The sequence below is a fragment of the Ischnura elegans genome, chromosome X (assembly GCF_921293095.1).
Source record: "Ischnura elegans chromosome X, ioIscEleg1.1, whole genome shotgun sequence".
Taxonomy (NCBI): Eukaryota; Metazoa; Arthropoda; class Insecta; order Odonata; family Coenagrionidae; genus Ischnura; species Ischnura elegans.
In genome coordinates, this window is record NC_060259.1 from 70,464,921 (window position 1) to 70,484,249 (window position 19,329).

The window sequence follows — 19,329 nt, forward strand, 5'->3', positions numbered from 1 at the left end:
GCCTTATTGAACTGCTGGAAGTGTGAAAGTGTTTTTTTTTGTGAGAAAATATAACCTAATTTCGCTCTTAAGCTTGTAAGGATGTCTCGTGATATTGCATTATTTTTGTTTAGCCCTGACGAAATGTAATGAATGAGTCGCGCTAAAGCCCTTTTTAATTCTCCAACGAAAAATTTCTCCTGGACAGAAAATTGAACCACAAACCTTTGGTTACTGTTCAAGCCACTGAGGCACCTAATTTGTAGCAAAGCAAAAACTAATAAAGACCTGTTATTTTTATCAGCCACTCTTCTATCTAAATTGCTAAGAGAAGACTTTTTGAAAACAAATGCAATTTGACGGACGTGTTATCCTGTCCATGATAGCAGTCTAATCTTTACGTGGCAACATAAAATGGATTGGAATCCCTTCATGCTTCCATTAAAGTGAGATCTTGGCCAACTAGCCTTAAAGAGGAGGAGATCCTATTATCCGGGCAGTTCTTTCAAGACTGCTATTTTTAAAATACCGTATGGAAAGTCCCGGTCACTTTGAGGAGTTAGATTATTTCAAGCGCTAGCCTTCAACCCGTCAAAAGGCGTCTTTGAGTCTGTACCATTAAGATATCCGTCAGTATTAATAGCTGCTGGAATAAAGAATTTTTTCCCGCTCAAGCGCGCTGCTCCAGAGAAAAGTAAGGAACTACAGCAGTTAGAGACGTTAGTGGTAAAGTAGGTGGAAAAAGAGCATAGCGGCAATAAGATTCGAAGCAATTACGTACTTTCTGACAGCTTTTTATAAGCATTTTATAAATTGATGATCCAGCGAAGGGTACCGTGAGTAAAACTTCTGTGACACGCTGTGTCCTTCGCTGCCAAAATTTAAATTGAGGCCATAATATTAATCAGGATCGGATTAAAGTCTTTCTTTCGAAGTGGCAGTTCACTCAGTGGCGGATTAAGGTCCTTGTCATGGGGAGGGCGGTTCAATATTTCCGCGGCGCCTTGATAGTATGCAATGCCCCTCAGCGATAATGCGTCTGCTGAGACACGTGGCTTTCAGATATTCGCCATCTTTAGCCTTTATCATATCCTTGCGGTCCCTAAAGGGACCACCTAATGTTTTCGTTTATGGCCTTGCGGTCTTTTTAGGGACCACTGAGACACACTTCGTTTAAAATCGGCTTATAATGAGTTTCGTCGCTCGAGAGTTAACTGGAGAGCTGCTAATATTTTAAACCTAGGCCATTTAAATGCACGGCCATGCAGTGATATATCTTGGATTTAAAGCCGTCCTTTAAAGGTTAAGCATTGTTTCTTGAGGTGGTGAAATAAAAATTTTGCCCCCTCAAAATGCTACTAGATTCACTACTTTTCGTGCTGCATGGAGAATGTGCTACACATACTTGTGTTAAGGCCGTTTTACACGGGGCACGGAATTGCGCAGGTTAGAGCTGCATTAATTTCTAAAATGGCGCGGAATTGCGCGAATGCATGAACGAAATTAGAACAGGGGCTATTTTGCCGACTCGCATCCACGCATTCTCGCATGTGTTCACGCAATTCACCGCTTTAAACGACGCAATTTTGATTGCGCCTTTGCACGAACGTCAGATTGCGCAATTCCGTGTACCGTGTAAAACGGCCTTTAGGAAATCACCTTTGTGATTACTATTTTCATACATTTCCAGAAACCTCGGGAGTCGGCCGCTCCCAACCCCGAATAATCCGCTTCTGATAGCAATTCAGTATAATTACGGCACATTTTTTTCATCTGAATATATTCAGCAGCTTGAGTTGACTGCAGATTCACTTTAAAAAAATAATCTTAAAATAATTAATATTTTGACTAAACAAACGTATATTGATTAGTGTTGATGTCTTAATTTGTTAGGTAAAGTGCCTACTTTTTTCTTTCTGGCATGAATTTCATGTTACACCTTAAATCATTTTTCCGTTTGTAATTGTTTTATACTTCAGATTTAAAATACATTTTTATACATACAGATAACCACCGCAATATTTTTTATTGTTTAGATGCGCTGAATTTTAGGGTATTTATATACAGTTTCCAAGAAAAATAGCGGGGAAGAACAAAGTTTTAGCAGTCATTAGAGGTCAATAACAATAGTATATTTTGACATAAACAGTTCTTGGGTATCCATCCGGGTTATATCCTTCATCTCAATCCCTGCCAACGTTTCGATGAATAACTTATTCAACGTCGGCAAGGATGGAGATGCAGGTTCTGATGCACTGGAGGTGCTTGTGGAGAGATTTTTGCGTTCAATTTTGTACAATTTATTCATATTAATATCTGAAGAAAATAAATCACGTTGCCATATAAATTTGAGCCCGCAACAATGGAGAGGTTGCCGATCCTCGAAGGGATATTTTACCATGAAAGACCTAGGAGTGTATCGTCATTTTAGATTTAACGCAGATGAAATCCCTTTGGTAACGCTGCTCCAACGTCTCGTTTCCTCATTCATCTCATTTATCGATTTACGCCCACGGCGTGTGACTTCCCAACCATTTTCCGTGTTTCGATAGATTCATCTCCTAGGCGACCCTATCGATCTGGTATATTTTGGTAAGTCCCCCTCATAATGTAACCTAGAGACATTTCAATCGGGAAAAATCACTCTTCTACTTCTTTCCCTTCATTTCTTGAATAGTAGGATTTCTTTTCCAAATTGAGCTCTATTTGAGGAAATACTTGTTTAACACACGAAACAGTCAGAGCAATACCAATGGAAAATACAGTTTTTTTGGTAGAAAAACATATATCCTTACTATGCCCTTTTCGAGGAGGAGGTGATGAGTGAGCAAGCGAACACGAATATTGAACTATCCTTAATCAACAACTCAAAGGATACTCTTCCATTTACTTTAAAGGAACTCTTCGGCGATCCAGATGCCATTGAAATCATTGGACCGCTGAAGGTGATTCATCAGTTTGTAGACATGCCGGAACAAGAAGTGACGTATTTTGATCGAATATCCAGGTCAGATATCAAGGTAAGGATATAATTCTTTGTTGGAGGTTTTGAATTATTTACTTTTAGTTGGATTTAATTATGATCAAGTATTTGAATTCACAGATCTTTGATGCATTGGAAGCCTCTTCCCGAACATTTATCTCTAGCCGCCATGGTAATCTGAGGAAAACTTAGAAAATTCATAATTTTTTATTCGCCCACCTACCAAAATTTAACATCGCGGAAAATTCACACATTTTCCACCGTGGCTTCTTGACGTCAATAGATAAATCGTGAGCCACGAAGGCAATTCAATGGATAATTAATTATTTAGACGGCCAATGTATTTAGACTACATGACCCGCGATTACATTTCTCACTTTAACAATAATACTCTTGAATAAACCCGGTAATTTTGATATATTGATTTTGATTTCAAAAGTTTAGAAATTTTTACTCCCTACGATTATGAATTATCAAAATATTCGGTTGTGCCACTTTTTACTTGCATTTTTTACTTCGCTACACTCGTAAAACTGTTTGTCTATCCTTGAGAACAATTCTATGCACTTCAACTCAACATTTGGATTAGTTGAGGAACTTCATTTTCCCCTTATGCCGTCGACCGATGTTGTTACCGATTGCATATTATTAGAATACCTTTGATACTTTTCCTTTTCCTGATATTTATGTTCTTCGTCATGGATATATCAGTAAAACTCAGCCGAACTGTTGAGTGGTTTTCTATGCAGGCAAATTATAGCCATCGTGTCTTTCCAGGCTCGAGGTTGCCTGCCCGCCATGGGCTATAGCTTCGGTGCTGGCACTACCGATGGCCCAGGGGCTCGAATCTTCGGTCAAGGTTCGACCAGGGAAAATTCCGTCTGGAACCAGGTGCGAAACCTGATACATCAACCCAGCAGTAGTCAAGTGGAGTGCCACGGCGCTAAACCCATCTTGCTGCCAACCGGAGAGGTAGGTTTGACGAACATATGGGGAAAGTAATATTTTCTCTATGGATAATGAAAGAATAAACTATGTTAGATTCACTAATCTATTTGAAAAAGCACGACCCGGGTTTCATATTATAGTTACATATTAAAGTGTACCGGGACTAGCCACGGTGATAACTTTTTACGGAGTCACCCGCAATTTTTTTCGCACTATAGTTACATCGTCAGGTAACTATGATAAGAAACCCGGGTCGTGCTTTTTCAAATGTATTAGTGAACCTAATAAAGTTTATTCTTTAATTTTCCATAGCGGAAAGGTTTCGCACAGTTTAGCCTGAAAGCATCAATAATATCTTACCTGCTTCTAGCTATTACACCTTGTGATAGTGTTTCTCTTTCTGTGAATGACACTTCCAAATCATGATTATCTTCTGCTGTATTGTTCTCATTGTGTAGTGGTACTCTCGGGCCCCATTTACTCCTTCCCTCTTTCAAAGGCTTGTTATTATTCCTGCCACATGCAGTAGTTTCCTTTTAAACGTTCATAAATCTCGGTTATCAATATCCCAGTTCAACCATCTCCAAACTTTCTGACCTCCCAGTCCCCCTCCCAGGACCTCATCTCGGCACCGTCTGTTTTTAAATCCTCTCTCCTCAGTCATGTCCGCTAAGGTGCCATCTCTATATTTACAATCCGTTGATTCCCATACATTTGCTATTCAACGCGTTTATATTTCCTTTTTTACCTTTTCTTTCTTTAGATGTATTGCTTGTAAATATTTTAATTTGTTAAATTTTCCGCTGATGAACCCAGCTTTAAAATCCTTTATTCCTTTTTTGGTACGTTTAAAATAAATTGATAGAAGCTACGGTTTTTCTGAGTAATGCCTATCTCGTCTTATAAGAAAGGAAATAGCCGATCTCTTTCTCACCGGCGCGCGGCGCGGCGTCTCCAGGATTTACGAGGGGTGCCTAAAATACGGGCACCCTTCGGTCATTGGCGTTCGAAGTGAACTCACTTGAAAAGACATAAAACAGCTTGACGGATGTTCCCAAACGTCTTAATTCTTATGGCCTATTCAGCTCCTGGTCTCACGCTTCGTTCCCGATTGAAGAGCATGTACTATTGAATACAGCTCCATAAGCAAAACAATATCCCGTTTATTCATTGCAGATAAAGTTCCCGCACGAGTGGCAGCCGCAGATTTTGTCCACACAGCTTCTAATGCTCGGGTCTCCAAAGACGGTGGTGATAGCGGCCGTGCCTGGCGAGTTTACGACCATGTCGGGCCGGCGGATGAGGGACGCCGTGGCTGAGGAAATGGTGGCTGCCGGTGCTGAAAGGCCCATCGGGGTCATTATCGCCGGACTCTCCAACGCATATGCAGACTATATAACCACGCCAGAGGAGTACCAGGTGGGCCTACATTCTTCATGCGATCGGACGTCCTCGCGCCCTTTCTTACCCATCGCTTTGTTCTCGGCACCGTTATAACCTTCCAAGGCAATCCTACGAAAACGTATTCAATATTTCGAGGAATTTCTAGTGAATGCGCAAGGAAATTATTTTAGATACTTCTTCAATAATTATAAAAATGATTGTATAATTGTACTACTTAAGGATTTTTTGCCAGAGGTCCTGAGGTGGGAGGCCTGGTGACCGCTGTTATCCAGGTTATCATCGGAAAAGGCACCAGTTTAACCAGAGCGCTCTTTTGGGAAATGATGTTGGAATTGAAAAGAATCCAATTTTCGGTAGGGTGAATTTGAAAAAAATAGCTCCTAGATGCACCTGGCGCAGTCTGTCTATGCGAAAATCTGTTGGAAATTCTTCAATGAGAATAGGAGCTCGCAGAAAATGAAGAAAAAGGTTTTAAGACGTCACTTTGTTATTCGGCGCGATCGAAGGGTGAGCATTAATTAGAAATTATACTTAAATATTTAAATCTTGACTAGGGATTATTGTGGGCGAACGTGTTGATATTCAAGTAAATCCATTTTTGCAGTGACCAATCTTGGTAATGGCACTGTAGAAGGTTTTTAGTTTTCATATCAAAAGGATAAAATTGAATAAAACTGTTTTATTTTTGTCAGATTATTGTTAATTTTTTCTGCACCTAATAAGAAGAAATACACCTAGAAATTGGGATACATTTATAATCTCACGGACTAAAATTTTAAAATGCATAATTTTCTAATAGATGATTAATTGTTTTTAGCAAATTATATTGTTTCTATCGTACAAAATAACACTTTGTCAATTCCAAAATCAATGTGACGTATTTTTTGAAATGTTCGTCTTCCGGTCCATCTTTAAAAATGACAGTTCTCGAGTACCCCTGAAGACAATATGGTCGCCGAACGTGCGGGGGCCGTGGTTGCGAAGGCGGCTGCATTTTGAAATTGCTGGTCTGGCTGAACATCTATTGCTGAATACTAGCCATTGATCCCAATTGATATTGTTCTGTTGTCCGACATTTGTACGCAGTAACCAAACGATCCCAGACTGATCGCCTGTTCATTCTTGTTTTGGTGTTTTTTTTTCAGTTTCCCAAACGTAATGTCGGTTGCAGAAAAATATGCGAATAAACGCCGGAAAATCAAATCTTTATTTTTGTCCAAATTCAATGAGGGAAAATCATTTTACAATATATTTATTTACTATTGCGATAATTCCTCCAAAACCTAAATTTAAAAAATTAATTAATACGTATATTGTGTACATAAAAGTGATGCAAATTATCATAGCATCTGTTTGCTTATGCAACCAAATGTGGAGGATGATTTGAAGGAAATGGGAGTTACAAGATGGAGGAAGAAATCAACAAGATGAACTAAATGGAGGCATATGATAGAGGAAGCCAAGTCCCTCACCGGGCTGTAGAACTTCAGATGATGATGATGGTGATGTGTTTGCTCATGATAAAATCTATGTTGAACAGTTTCATCTCACGATAAATATAATTTTTCAAATAAGTATAATATTCCTTGCTCATTCGTATAATTGGTGAGCCACGTCATTAATTGGGTATGGGAAATAGAATAAATAAGTTTGGCTAATAAATTTAACTCAATTTTTATGTAAAATGGTCCACGAAAGTTTCAACCTTTGACCAAAGTCTGCCTCTCCATTTATTACTTGCACCTTAGTCTACGTAGGTCATCCCCTTCCCTCCCTTGTACCACTTAATCTTACCCCTTCTACCAAGTCTTCCTCATGTTGCGTCATATTGGGCGCAAATAAGTTTTCTTACTTCTCAGAACCTGGTTTCTCGTGAACCGTCCAAAGGCGTTAAATTTACGGGGATGATTACCTCCGTTTTTTGTCAACGCTTCCTAATCTTCCACTCGTTTCAGGTTCAACGTTATGAGGGAGCCTCCACAATTTACGGGCCACACACCCTGACCATATTCCTTCATCAATATGCAAAACTTGCCAGAGCTTTGGTAGAGGTGAGTGAGCTGTTCTTTTAAACTGTGTTATCCGAAACATTTTTGAACATGATTTTTGTAGTAATAATGGATAATAAATGTCGAAAAATGCGTAAGCAGTGGAAATTTCGTTGTTTCCATATTTTTAATATCAAGAGATCGTGGGAGACCAATTGTTGAGTATTATAAATATTTTTCTTCCGATTTCGCTTAAGAATTGGTATTTTTTGTTTTCTTTTCTCAGTCATTCTGAAGCGATTGGCGCTTTCCTGAAAAACTGCTGTTTTAAATTAATTTTTCTTTTTAATTGTTTACCTATCCAGTGTAGTCTTTTTTGTGGCTGTCGGCAGTTAAATAAGTAAGGAATCCTTATCGCCTTAGCACCCACTTTGACCAAATGGCACTAATGCTGACCCCTGATAGTTGCCTTCTTAAAGCATATTAAGCCTTGATAGTGCTTTAAAGGCCATTTCTTGCTTAAAAATTTAAATTAATATTTTTATTATGAGACACGGTCTCAGGCGTTATTTTGTGGAATTGCTTCATTATTGAATGAAATAAATAACTTTGTTTTATTCCACACTTTATTTTAAATAGCACGACCCGGGTTTCAACCTGATGATAACACTAGATGCCGGGTCGTCTATTTAAAATAAAGTGTGGAATAAAACAAAGTTATTTATTTCATTCAATAATATATTTAATTTAATCATGGCTGCTATTTGGATGCCTCCACTAGATTTCATTTGGTATTAATTTCTTTTATCATCTTGGCAGTACAGCATTAACCCTGCTAATTTTTCTCTCCATAGGGAACACAATTGGACCCCGGTCCAAGGCCTCCGACTGTTCCATCAAGCAGTCTATATTCCTTGGTTACACCCGTGCTTTACGACTCTCCACGCTGGCAAACCAAATATGGCCAAGTCATAGAGCAGCCACCCGCAGTCGTCTATCCAGGCGAAGTAGTGCGAGTGAAATTTGTAAGTAAAGAGAAAGATTTGCCGCGCTACCACTTACCATTGGCGCAGCGAGGGGGGGTTTTGGGGGAGGATAAACCCCCCCCCCCAGAGCTCAGAGAAATTTTTCAGTTTAATCCATATTACTTAATTAGATTAATATTACTTATAGAATAATCTAAGGATTATAAAAATATCCCTCAGAAGACCGTAAAACTCACAATTTTGAACCATATATCTTAAAAAAATTTCTGTGGGAGGGCCCCGCACCTCCAGCTTCCCCTGGCGGGTATTCCATACCCCCTAAGTATCCAGTATTAGTTGTGCCTAAAACCCCCCCTAGGCTTGATTCCTAGCTGCGCCCCTGCCACTTACCAACTGTTCCTCTCATCCATATGTAGAGAAATGTTCATTTCTCATCAAGAGAAAAAAGAGATTCGTCAAACTCTCTTTCTTTCCCAACCTATCCCATCTTCGCGCTCATCATAGCGGCGATGAATCTTTTCTTTTCCAACTCTAAGCCCTCTTGAGCTGTAGGGTAAGAACGTCTCTGATTTGTAGATCCAGCCTCAAGATTGCAACCTTGCGAAATTGAAAAACTCCTTTCCAGCTGCTTCCCTTCACCACCTATAGAAAAATACTCCGGGACATCACTTCTCTATTGTGGACTTCCGTTTCTCGAAGAACAATTGTAACAACGCGAGTTTGATTTCGGCGCATGATTCTTTCATTTTAACATTTTTATTTAATTCTTTAATTTTAACCTTTCAAACCTATCCTAACGGACTATTTAAACGGTAAAGTAACCCGTACGAGCTAATGTCTAAACTCATTAACGCGTGAATAAAGGCAAAAATGAACCGTGTAACCACTCAAATTGTGCGAATGCATGAACAGAAAATAGAACCGGTTCTAATTTGGTTCGTGCAGTTGTACATGATCCTTTCCGGCCCACCAAAATTATTCATGCATTCAGGTGTTATCTCGTGCGTGTTATCATGTAAACAGGTCTCAAAAATGGGGCGTCGTCGTAATCACCACAGGAGAGTCTCTCGTTGAATTGAAGTCCCGGCCTCTGAGATTCCGTTTACCCTCTCATCCTTTACAAAAAAAATTCGGGACCATCTCTCAATCATGGGGTGTTTCTCCATTTCTTTGTGGACAGAAAACATCAGATTTCGCTAACGGTCAACCTGATGCGAGAGTATCCCTTCCTGATCGTTCCGAACCTATCATCATCCCAATTTTGAAGCCTATTTAGAAAGCTCTGGGAAAATAGAGTAGAAGAATTGGAGTCCCAAATGCTAGTGTGTAGCATCGTGTATTCGAAAGAACTCCGTTTCCACTGCCTATTTCGCCAAGGAGCTGATATCTGTGCTCTTATTCCTCCATAGGATGGGCCTTCAAATCTCACAGAAGAGAAAATTCATTTCGCTGGATCGATAGCGGCTCCTACTCATGACGCCACGCCGCAATCCTATTTCCTTGTTCCTCGCTAACATTTCTATCTAGTACCGGTCCTCACCTACTCCTAGGCATGTTCTGGAAAATAGTTTATAGTATGAATTAAAATTAACCTTTTTAATGTTCCATTTGGAATTTATAATATAACCGACCATAGCAGCCTACAGGTACTAGCAGCCTAAAGGTGATAATAGCTGACAAAATAGCAGTAGTTTGACTAGTTCAGAAAGTGAATAAATTTAAGCCATCCCCCCATGACAATACCAAAACAAGGTGGTCCTTGAAAATTTCTGTCAAGAGTCGGCATTACGGTCTTTTAATTAATATATATTGTAATGAAATCGTAAAAATGTTCGTGTGTATCATAATTGATTTCGATAGGATGAAACCTAAGTTTTCGTTTTGAACAGCTTATTTACTAAAGTTTGGCGTCAATAGAAGGAAACCCTTGAGAAATATTGTGGGTTCTCTGTTTCATTTGTCTCTCTCACCCCGTCATTATAATCATAGCGTGAACCTGCAAATTCTCAGTATATAAAACTATGCGTTTAATTTCAGGTTGCTGGACATCCGCGAAATAATCTAAGGCAGGAAAAAACATTCCTTACTGTGGAGAGGCAGAAAGAGGATGGAAATTGGAAAGTCATCTATACAGATGCCAATTGGTGCACTAAGTAAGTTTTGAGAGGCATATAACCTGTTATTATATTTATTTTTTCATTTTTCACAACTTATCAGGTAAGGTTCATTGACTAATTCTACGCAAAAAAAATCAAAAATCAACGTTGAAGTAGAAATGTGCCCTGAGAGCAGATATCAAATGATTTCAGCATTCATATCAATATTACAATGATTAATCCTATGTAATATAATTGAATTGAATTTTATAATCCCTTGAACTGTGCAGAAGATGTCTTTATCCTCCCTCTTTGTATTCGTGTCTTGAAATAGCATCATATTTTACCCTCTTAGGTTCATTTGGGAGAGGACGGCGTTTCTCCTCGGCTGTAGTGAAGCCACAGTCGAGTGGGAAGTCGGTGAAAGAGACCCCCCTGGACGTTATCGCATCCGCCACTTTGGGAGCTACAAGTATATTTTTGGAGGAATATACGCATATGACGGAACGTCCAGAACTTTTGAGGTGAGCGGCGGTCGTCGGTTTCAACCGATGGGTGCATTCCATAATTCGCACTCGGTGTAAAAGCCTGTTTACACGATACATTAACACGTACGAGTTAATGTCCGTTTACATGAATAATTTTTGTGGACCAGAACGGAACATGTACGAATGCATGAACCAAAAAGAACAGGTTCTATTTTCTGCATATGCATTTGTACAAGTTGGGTGGTTTTAAGGTGCATTTTCGTGTGCATTCACGCGTCCGTTAATTTAGACAATAGCTCGCACGAATTCAGTGGCGTAATTAGGAATATGCTTTGGGGGGGTGGGATGGCCTGTGGTAGCGATGGGGGTGGGGTCAACTTCAAATTTTTGAAAAATGAGGAAAAATTTCTCTGAGGCTTTGGGGGGGGGGGTTATCTATCTCCTCATTTACACCATTGCACAAGTTAATATACCGTGTAACCAGGCTCCGAGTTTTCGTGAAACCCTATCAGGCGTTCCGTTCAGTTCAACAGTTTTAACTTACTTGGTTTTTATGCTAATTACAATTATTTCTATCGACAGTGTGAAACAATTCCTTATTGGCTTTGTTACAATTCTGGAAATAAACATTGTTGAACTGGCAGTGCGTTACTGCTATTTTACGAAAATTCGGTGCTTAAAGGTATCGATACTATTAGAGGTGTGTGAATGCTTCGGAAAATCAAATCGATTCGAATCGGGCTTATGTCTGGTTTCTGGTTTTAATGTCGAAGTTGACTGCCAAAGCAGCCGACTTAATTCGACTGATACGTGTGGTTTGTGACCTCGAAGCACTACTCTCTTCGCAGTGCTACGCAATCACTGTCCATACGTGTGACACGAGTGTAATTGTCATCTACGTTAGCAGGCAAATTAGAAGCTTAAACTTGGCGTTATTTGATATCACAAGTGAATTTGAGTGCTTTATTTGTTAATTTTATATATTAGTGCTTTACTTAAGCTAAAGTGATGAATTCCCTTAAGTCTTAGTTTGCAGTCGACGTAAACATTGAGTCTGGAAAGGGTATCTTCATGATTTAGGATATTGATTTCTATTAATTTGGTGTATAAATATTTTCCGAATTATAAATCATGCAATCTGCCGAGGGAAAATCCTTTTTTCGTGGAGGGCATCTGGTCGTATCCATTTCTCCGAGGTGGAATTTAAGAAGCGGATTACGTATACATCATAGGCATTAGTTGATTTATGCTATGGTATCATTTTTACTCTTAATACGGTTTATATTTCTAACACTCTTCATAAACTTTTCTCTTTAAGGTTCGGCATCATATTGGGAGTGGCTCACGACAGCAGTAACAAAATACGCCTAAGCGACGGCCACGATGCTGGAAGTGGTGACTGTGATATGATGGAGACAAGTGAAGGAGCAAGTTACCCATTCTGATACTTGTACCCCGATCACGAATGAGTCTCAAGAAATCGTTTTTATGCCTTTTATGACGATTATCCTCGCAATGTCAGCTCCATCGCTGCTTGCCAATATTATGTGATAATGCATTACCCAGCAGAAAGTCTGATATTTTTTTAACGTCCTGACGAGTTTTCGGTGTGTTAAAAGAATCACTACGTATTGAGAATAACGTAAGAAACTCATTACTCTGGTAAAAATCAGTGAGATTACATTTTAGTGCCATATTTTATTTATGATCTGTCGTTTTTGCGAAGACTTTTCTACGTCAGTAAATATTTATCTAATGAGCGTGTGTTCAGTGCACTAAAATTTCTCGGCACCTAACTCAGCGATTCACTCGTAATTACGAATTTAGAAGATAATTCACGAGTTCGGTTCCACAATTTCTGGCCTCTGGATATTCTTTATTTAACTATGCACGGTGAAGAGCACGAAATCAAGAAATGAACTCCAGACCAAATAACGCCATGTCTGAGTTCAGCCTTACGAACCCTGGGATCGGCGATTGGAGTCTTTGGACTGCAAATTGTCAAGTAGGGAATACTTTGCAGTCTAATCTCACTTATCGCATGAGGGTATGCTTGACACAAATATTTTTTCAAGGTTCTCTTGTGGAATTGTCCCTAAACAGGGAGAGAGTCACTGAAAACTGAATCATTCGCCAAAGCAGCTTGATAATTAAAGACCGTCAAAGTTTTACACGACGGTTATTTATCAAGGTATTGGCCAGTTTTTTCTCACAGGTGATGCATTTTTGACTCAAATTGAGTCCCCACTACACTCTTGAGCATTTGCTAAGTTTATATATGTGCGCTATGTAATATTATTTGTTGAAAATCATTAAATATTTTTCTGATTGTATAATAAATATTTTATGAAAAAATATTACCTTATTTCTTCCTCTGGCCATCCCGTTGCTGAAATTACGACTATCCCTTAATTTTATTTACACTGGATTACTTTATGTTTAGTCTACATCTTTCTTTCTACAAGAATAGATTAGAAATTATAAAATTAACATCAAAATTATTTACCTACCCCAATGAGCATAAAGGGCATAGCCGAATAAGAGGGTGAAAAGTCTCCCCTTCGGGATTTTTCCCGGACTTGGGGCATAGGATTTGGGATCAAAAATGTCTATCCTCCAAACACTTCCAGCCCTCTAGAGGCCCAACAGGGCCGGCTAGCTCGAAAACTTCGATTTCCTCTGTTTTTAAATATCTCGGGGTTGAAAGCATATTTTTCAATGCAGTTTTTCAATGCATTGCAGTTTGAGAGCTTTCTTGATGGAGCAGATGCCTAATTTAACAACTTTTCACCGGCATGAGGATAAATGGCGTCGATTTATAAATTTCAAACGCTAGTTTTCGTAAAATATTTTTGAGAGGGCTACAAAGAAAAAATGTGTTTCGAAGGAGTATTTAATTACCTTTCGCCTAATGTAATGAAAAAAGAATATTTAGGTGGTGGAACATCTCGAAAAAAATATGCTATTTTGGCCATTTTTTGCTGTTTTTTCTATGACCTGTGCCCTCATAATACCAGTTTCACACCATCTTGCTTATTATATTTAGTTCTCTCACTAACGCTCAAACTCATACCGATTGTAATTCCAACCACAAGGGACAGAATTTGGTGGATACTCATGCCGAAAATGGCTTCAGGACCCTCGAAAACCCCCGAGTAAGCTATTTCAAATAAAAAAATTCCAAAATATAACTACTAACTTCAGGCTTTACTTTGTGAAACCTCTCCATACTGGAAGTAAGGAAGTAAAACTTTGTACGGTTCACTGTTATTTAATTATGGGCACGACCCGGGTTTCGTAACTTGGTTACATCGTCAGGTGACAGATCTTGCATGTGTGTATAAATGTATGATGCATGCAAGATCAGTCACCTGACGATGTAACCAAGTTACGAAACCCGGGTCGTGCCCATAATTAAATAACAGTGAACATTACAAAGTTTTACTTCCTTACTTCCAAAAAAATTCCAGACACTCAAACCCCTTCCCCACCCTTCAAAACTTAGAATATATTTGATTGGGAAGCGTACGATATTTATTCAGCGTCCTCGAGGACCTACTAGTTAGATATGCCAAGTCCGGGAAAAATCCCGGAGGGGGGACTTTTCACCCTCTTATTCGGCTATGCCCTTACCATATTTTCCTGCAGAAAAAGCAAACGTTTTCTTTCGCATCTCATGCTCAAATTTTACATGGAATAGATTATTCATGACAGTTTCAAATGGACTGAGGATTTTTCCATAGCATTCTCCAGTTCGATAAATATTACCGTTCTATCTCCATGGTGAAAACCTTCACTTTTAACATTCAAAACTTGAGAATGACATAACTGCAGAATTTTCACGGATTGTGCACTAAGGAAGTGATTATAAGGTTGTATGAATTGGAGGAGAGAAGAAAGAATAACCTGATCTTTCCCAACGCGACGCATGCAGTTCTTGAATGTGACTGAGGGTCTCCAGCAAGTCAGAAACTTCATTTCTACTGTAACCAAGGCAGATTATGCTTGGTTGAAGGGTGTGAATGTGAGTTGTTTCTGGGAAATGTGAAAAGAAACATAAATAGCGACACTCAGTATAGTTTCCAGGATATTACTTCCTTGTAAGACTGATAGATATCGGTGGTCATTTAAACAGCGCTATATAAAAATATAAATGGAAAATTTTAGGAAAAAATATCACCATCATCATTAAAGCATGGAAAATGTTTCAAGTTGAGATAAAAGTTATTAATCAGCAGTCAATCCTAATATGTTTATGTTTGACGCAGCTCGGCTAATCTTTTTGCACCTATATTCTGATTAGCATCATTCATCACAAGTTTCTATGCATCTCATCCTTAAATACCTCTGCAGATCTTACCTTCAACCTGTCCTTCAACGATAAATTTCTGAAAACCATCGCGTCGAATGATCTAGCCGATTGAATCTTCTTCTTCCCGAGATCCCGAAAGAGATAAAAAGATCGTCTACTACTTCTACCCGAGCTTTCCAAAAGATCTACTCCTCTTAGAACTTCTACATTACTCACAGGATCATTTGATCTAAATCATCCTTCCAAAAAACCGCATTATGGAAGCTTCAAACCTTGAATATCCACTGCTGGTGTTGACAATTCCTCACTATGATAAAGGAGCATGCTCCAAAATCGACTACTTATTTATTTTTGCATGAATTTAGTGCATGGGTGTCATTTCAAGAGCCATTTTCGAGATAAGTTTCATCTACGAATTTTCGGAACCGCAGCGGTATGGAAAATTTAAATTATTTTTGTAATCATGACGTGTATTTTTTTATAAATAAATACAAATCGTTCTAATGAAAGGAATATGCTTTGCACCAACTGTTCTTAGTTTTTTTCTCCTAGTGTCATCCTCCGTTTTCGTTTACAATATACTTTCAAATACTATTTACAATAATACTTCTCAGTAACTCATGAATAGCAAATCGTATGGAATTTTTTTCCTTGGTCTATATTGCTATTTTCATCCGTTATCATAACTGCCACTCCTGTGAGGTAAAAAGACAGGTAAATCATATTTGAGGCTCAAATGATCAGATTATGTGTTTAGACCATTCAAAAACATACTGCAATCACTGTAGACAGATGCAGAAAAAAATATATTGGTGGCTCAACGTTGATAATGGCAAGGGTTGAGTTAGGAGCAGTGACGAATTTAAGAGGGTTTACAGGTGTCATGACCTCCACACCACAAATTTTATCAACTAGTTTTAATTTTTATTGGTTTAATAGTTTTTGAATTCTTGTAAAGGAGTAAAGGGAGTGTACATGCAAAATTCATGGCTGCAATTCCCAAACGCGAGAGAAGTTTGAGTAGTAGTTATCGAAGAGCGTAGTTGTAGCTCTTACAAAAATTTTAATCGCGAGAATGCGCCTCTCTCCCGGGAGGTATTCCATACTCCCCGGGCCCACATAACTCCCCTCCAAATCTGATGCTGAATCCGCCCCTGGTGAGGAGGAGGTGCTGTATTTCCAGGGCCTTTATTGAGAAATAGGGTTGGAGATGCATGGTGGGCCTACTTCCAACGTTCAGAGAAAACTAGCACTGTTCTTTCAGGTAAGTCTAGCATATCCATATTGAAAAGAAAGGGCGGCGCGGCGTTACGCGTATGCAATGGGTCACAATAGGCTGCCCATTCATTCTTCTATCCTCGCGTGAGGAAGAGGTAATCCGCACCTTATTTCTAGGCGAGGGGGATAAGTTCTCGTCAGCCATGCCGAAGATCACGGGTTCCAGTCCCGCCTGGAGAGGTTACTCCTACCCAGGATATGGGTGTGTGTGACCGTCTGATGTTAATTATTGTTGTAACCTTCGAGGTAAAGGCCTCATAGTGCTATTATCGGGGGTTATTGAGATAAATATAAATAAATAAAAGCGCCCCGCAGTGTCCTTTCCTTCTTTCTGAGGTCTCGCTGGGATGGGTCCTTGAGTTGGGGAAATGATCAATGAGTTTTTGATTAAGGAAAAGCTTTCGGTGGTTGATGAATTAGAAGCTCGCGAGGAAATCTTGGACGGTCCCAATGTTTGTGTCGAAGAAATTATTCGGAAGTAAAAGGCTGGTGGTGTCTTCACAGCTTTTAGTCGGTATTTCGGTCGCCCCAGTGGTGGATCTACGGGGAAGCTATGGGAGCTTTAGCCTCCCCAACCCTCCATTGGATCGAAACATACACTAGATATAAATGAAGTTTTTTGGAGGTTACTACTTTGTACAAAAGTAGTTAGTAATATTTTCCAGTAAATTCACCTATTATCACGAATTAAAATACAAAATAGTTTCAAGGTTAGGGCCTTTTTTAAGCGCTCTTGGTATGTTAAAATCAGAGCAGCAATAACGGGGCAAATAATCACGAATTCGCGCAATTGCTCCTCATTCGCAATATTATTTGTCCGGTTCCGCATATTCTGAATATTTTTCCGGTCCGCAAAATCCCAAATTTCCCTTCAGTTGGGGGAAATCCCCAGACCCCCGGTTTGCTCCCTCCTTGGTCCAAACCTAGATCGGCTACTGTGTCGCTCCAAAACACCTTCAATATGCAGCGAGCATATGGGATCCGGTGCTGAAAGACTTAATCCGTCTATTTAATAAAATACAAAGGAAAGCTGCGCGATTCATCAAAAACTGCTGCGGGCGTACAGAAAGCGTTACACAGATGTAAAACGAATTAGGCTGGGAGCCGCTAGAGACTCAAAGGCTGCGCGCTAGTCTTAAGGCCGTTTTACACGGTACACGGAATTGCGCAGTCTGACGTAAGTACTACTTACGTGCGAAGGCGCAATCAAAATTGCGTCGTGTAAAGCGGTGAATTGCTAAAACACATGCGAGAATGCGTGGATGCGAGACGGCAAAATAGCCCCTGTTCTAATTTCGTCCATGCATTCGAGCAATTCCACGCCATTTTAGAAATAAATGCAGCTCTAGCCTGCGCAATTCCGTGTACCGTGTAAAACGGCCTTTAGATTGATTGGGAAAACGAGAATGTATATCCTTAAGAACGACATGAAGAACGTCATAATAGAACCTCACTACATTTCCAGGTCCGACATACACAATTAATTATGAGAGTTATTTTACCAAACGTATAGGCATGGAAATTCGTTTCCCCCCACGATAAAATACTAAAATAAATATAAGGCGTGATTTCGTTAGAGCATTTCCTTTTTATACACAAACGGCTGGTGTCCTAATGCCCCCCGCCACACGCCTATTGTGACGGCTTGCGGGGTAGTGTGTAGATGTAGAGAAAACACTGGACCCCATGCGATGCGAGGCTGCGCAATGGTCAGACGAGGACCTATTCCATGTTTTCTTCCACCATGGAAATTCCTTCCAATCCTCATGGAAAATCATCTTGGCTTCCATATATTCATAACTCTCTTTCACCTGCCCGTGTCTGCGGGGACATTTTCAGTATGAGGTGAATGGTCTCCGCAGATGGAGGTAACGGCTCTTCTGACCCCAACTCCCATCCGCCGCTTCACCTTAGGAACACCGCTATTTGTTTGTCATGACATACTTATAATTCGTAAACAAAGAGATATTTTCCTATTTTTTCGAAATTGTGGACTCTTAAGCTCTGACAATCTCACTAACCACCGCTACGATCGTCAAAATATAGCCCATAAAACCACGACGGCGTGGTGTCTTAAGGCCGTATTACGTATAATACTTTTTTTCTCAACCAATTTCCACCTTTGATGGCAACATATTTAGATCCGTAGACCTTTGCTCACAATTTTGCAACGATTAATAAAAAAAATATTATTATTCATTGTTCTTTCTAAACGACAAATACTTTTGCCTTACCAACAAAGTATTAATTTTGATCGGACAAATTCTAAAGACCGTTTTACACGGGGCACGTATTGGTCAGGTTGTGACTGCATTAATTTCTCATTATGGGTGCAATTGCGCGAAAGAATGAACAAAATTAGAGCATGGGGTATTTTTCCAACTCATGCCCATGCATTCTCGCATATGTTCCAGCAATTCAGCGCTTTACCCGACTCAATTTTGACTACGCCTTCGTAAGACCGTTTTTAGCGGGGCATGTATTTGCACAACCTGACGTGTGTACGAAGGCGCAGTCAAAATTGCATGGTGTAAAGCGGTGAATTGCTAGAACGCATGCGAGAATGCATGGACGCGAGATAGAAAAACAGCCGCTGTTCTAATGTCATTCGTGCATTCGCGCAATTGCTCGCCATAATGAGAAATTAATACAATTGTAACCTGCGCAATTACGTGCCTCTTGTAGAACGGCCTTTATATCTTGACACTTCCAGGTCTCTCTATCTTTTCTCAATTATTAAGGTGCCAAAACTCGGTCTCTGGACGCTATGAAGAGCATAATTAGTGGCACGTTTTGAATTAACCCATTATAATCCAATGTCGCTTCTTAGTAACACAAAAACTTTATACATTTTCATCTCTATTCAG

At 39.5% G+C, this 19,329-nt stretch overlaps 1 protein-coding gene across 1 annotated transcript in view; it reads left to right on the plus strand.

Moving 5' to 3' along the window:
• LOC124170666 (neutral ceramidase) overlaps positions 1-12,598 on the plus strand; it is a 72,597-nt gene extending 59,999 nt beyond the window's left edge. Inside the window, exons 8-15 of the mRNA XM_046549545.1 lie at positions 2,877-2,999; positions 3,740-3,934; positions 5,087-5,329; positions 7,270-7,365; positions 8,157-8,327; positions 10,326-10,441; positions 10,740-10,908; positions 12,191-12,598. Coding sequence (XP_046405501.1) covers positions 2,877-2,999; positions 3,740-3,934; positions 5,087-5,329; positions 7,270-7,365; positions 8,157-8,327; positions 10,326-10,441; positions 10,740-10,908; positions 12,191-12,229 — 1,152 coding nt within the window. The 3' untranslated portion in view covers positions 12,230-12,598. The remainder of the gene's footprint in view (positions 1-2,876; positions 3,000-3,739; positions 3,935-5,086; positions 5,330-7,269; positions 7,366-8,156; positions 8,328-10,325; positions 10,442-10,739; positions 10,909-12,190) is intronic.
• Positions 12,599-19,329: the final 6,731 nt, after the last annotated feature.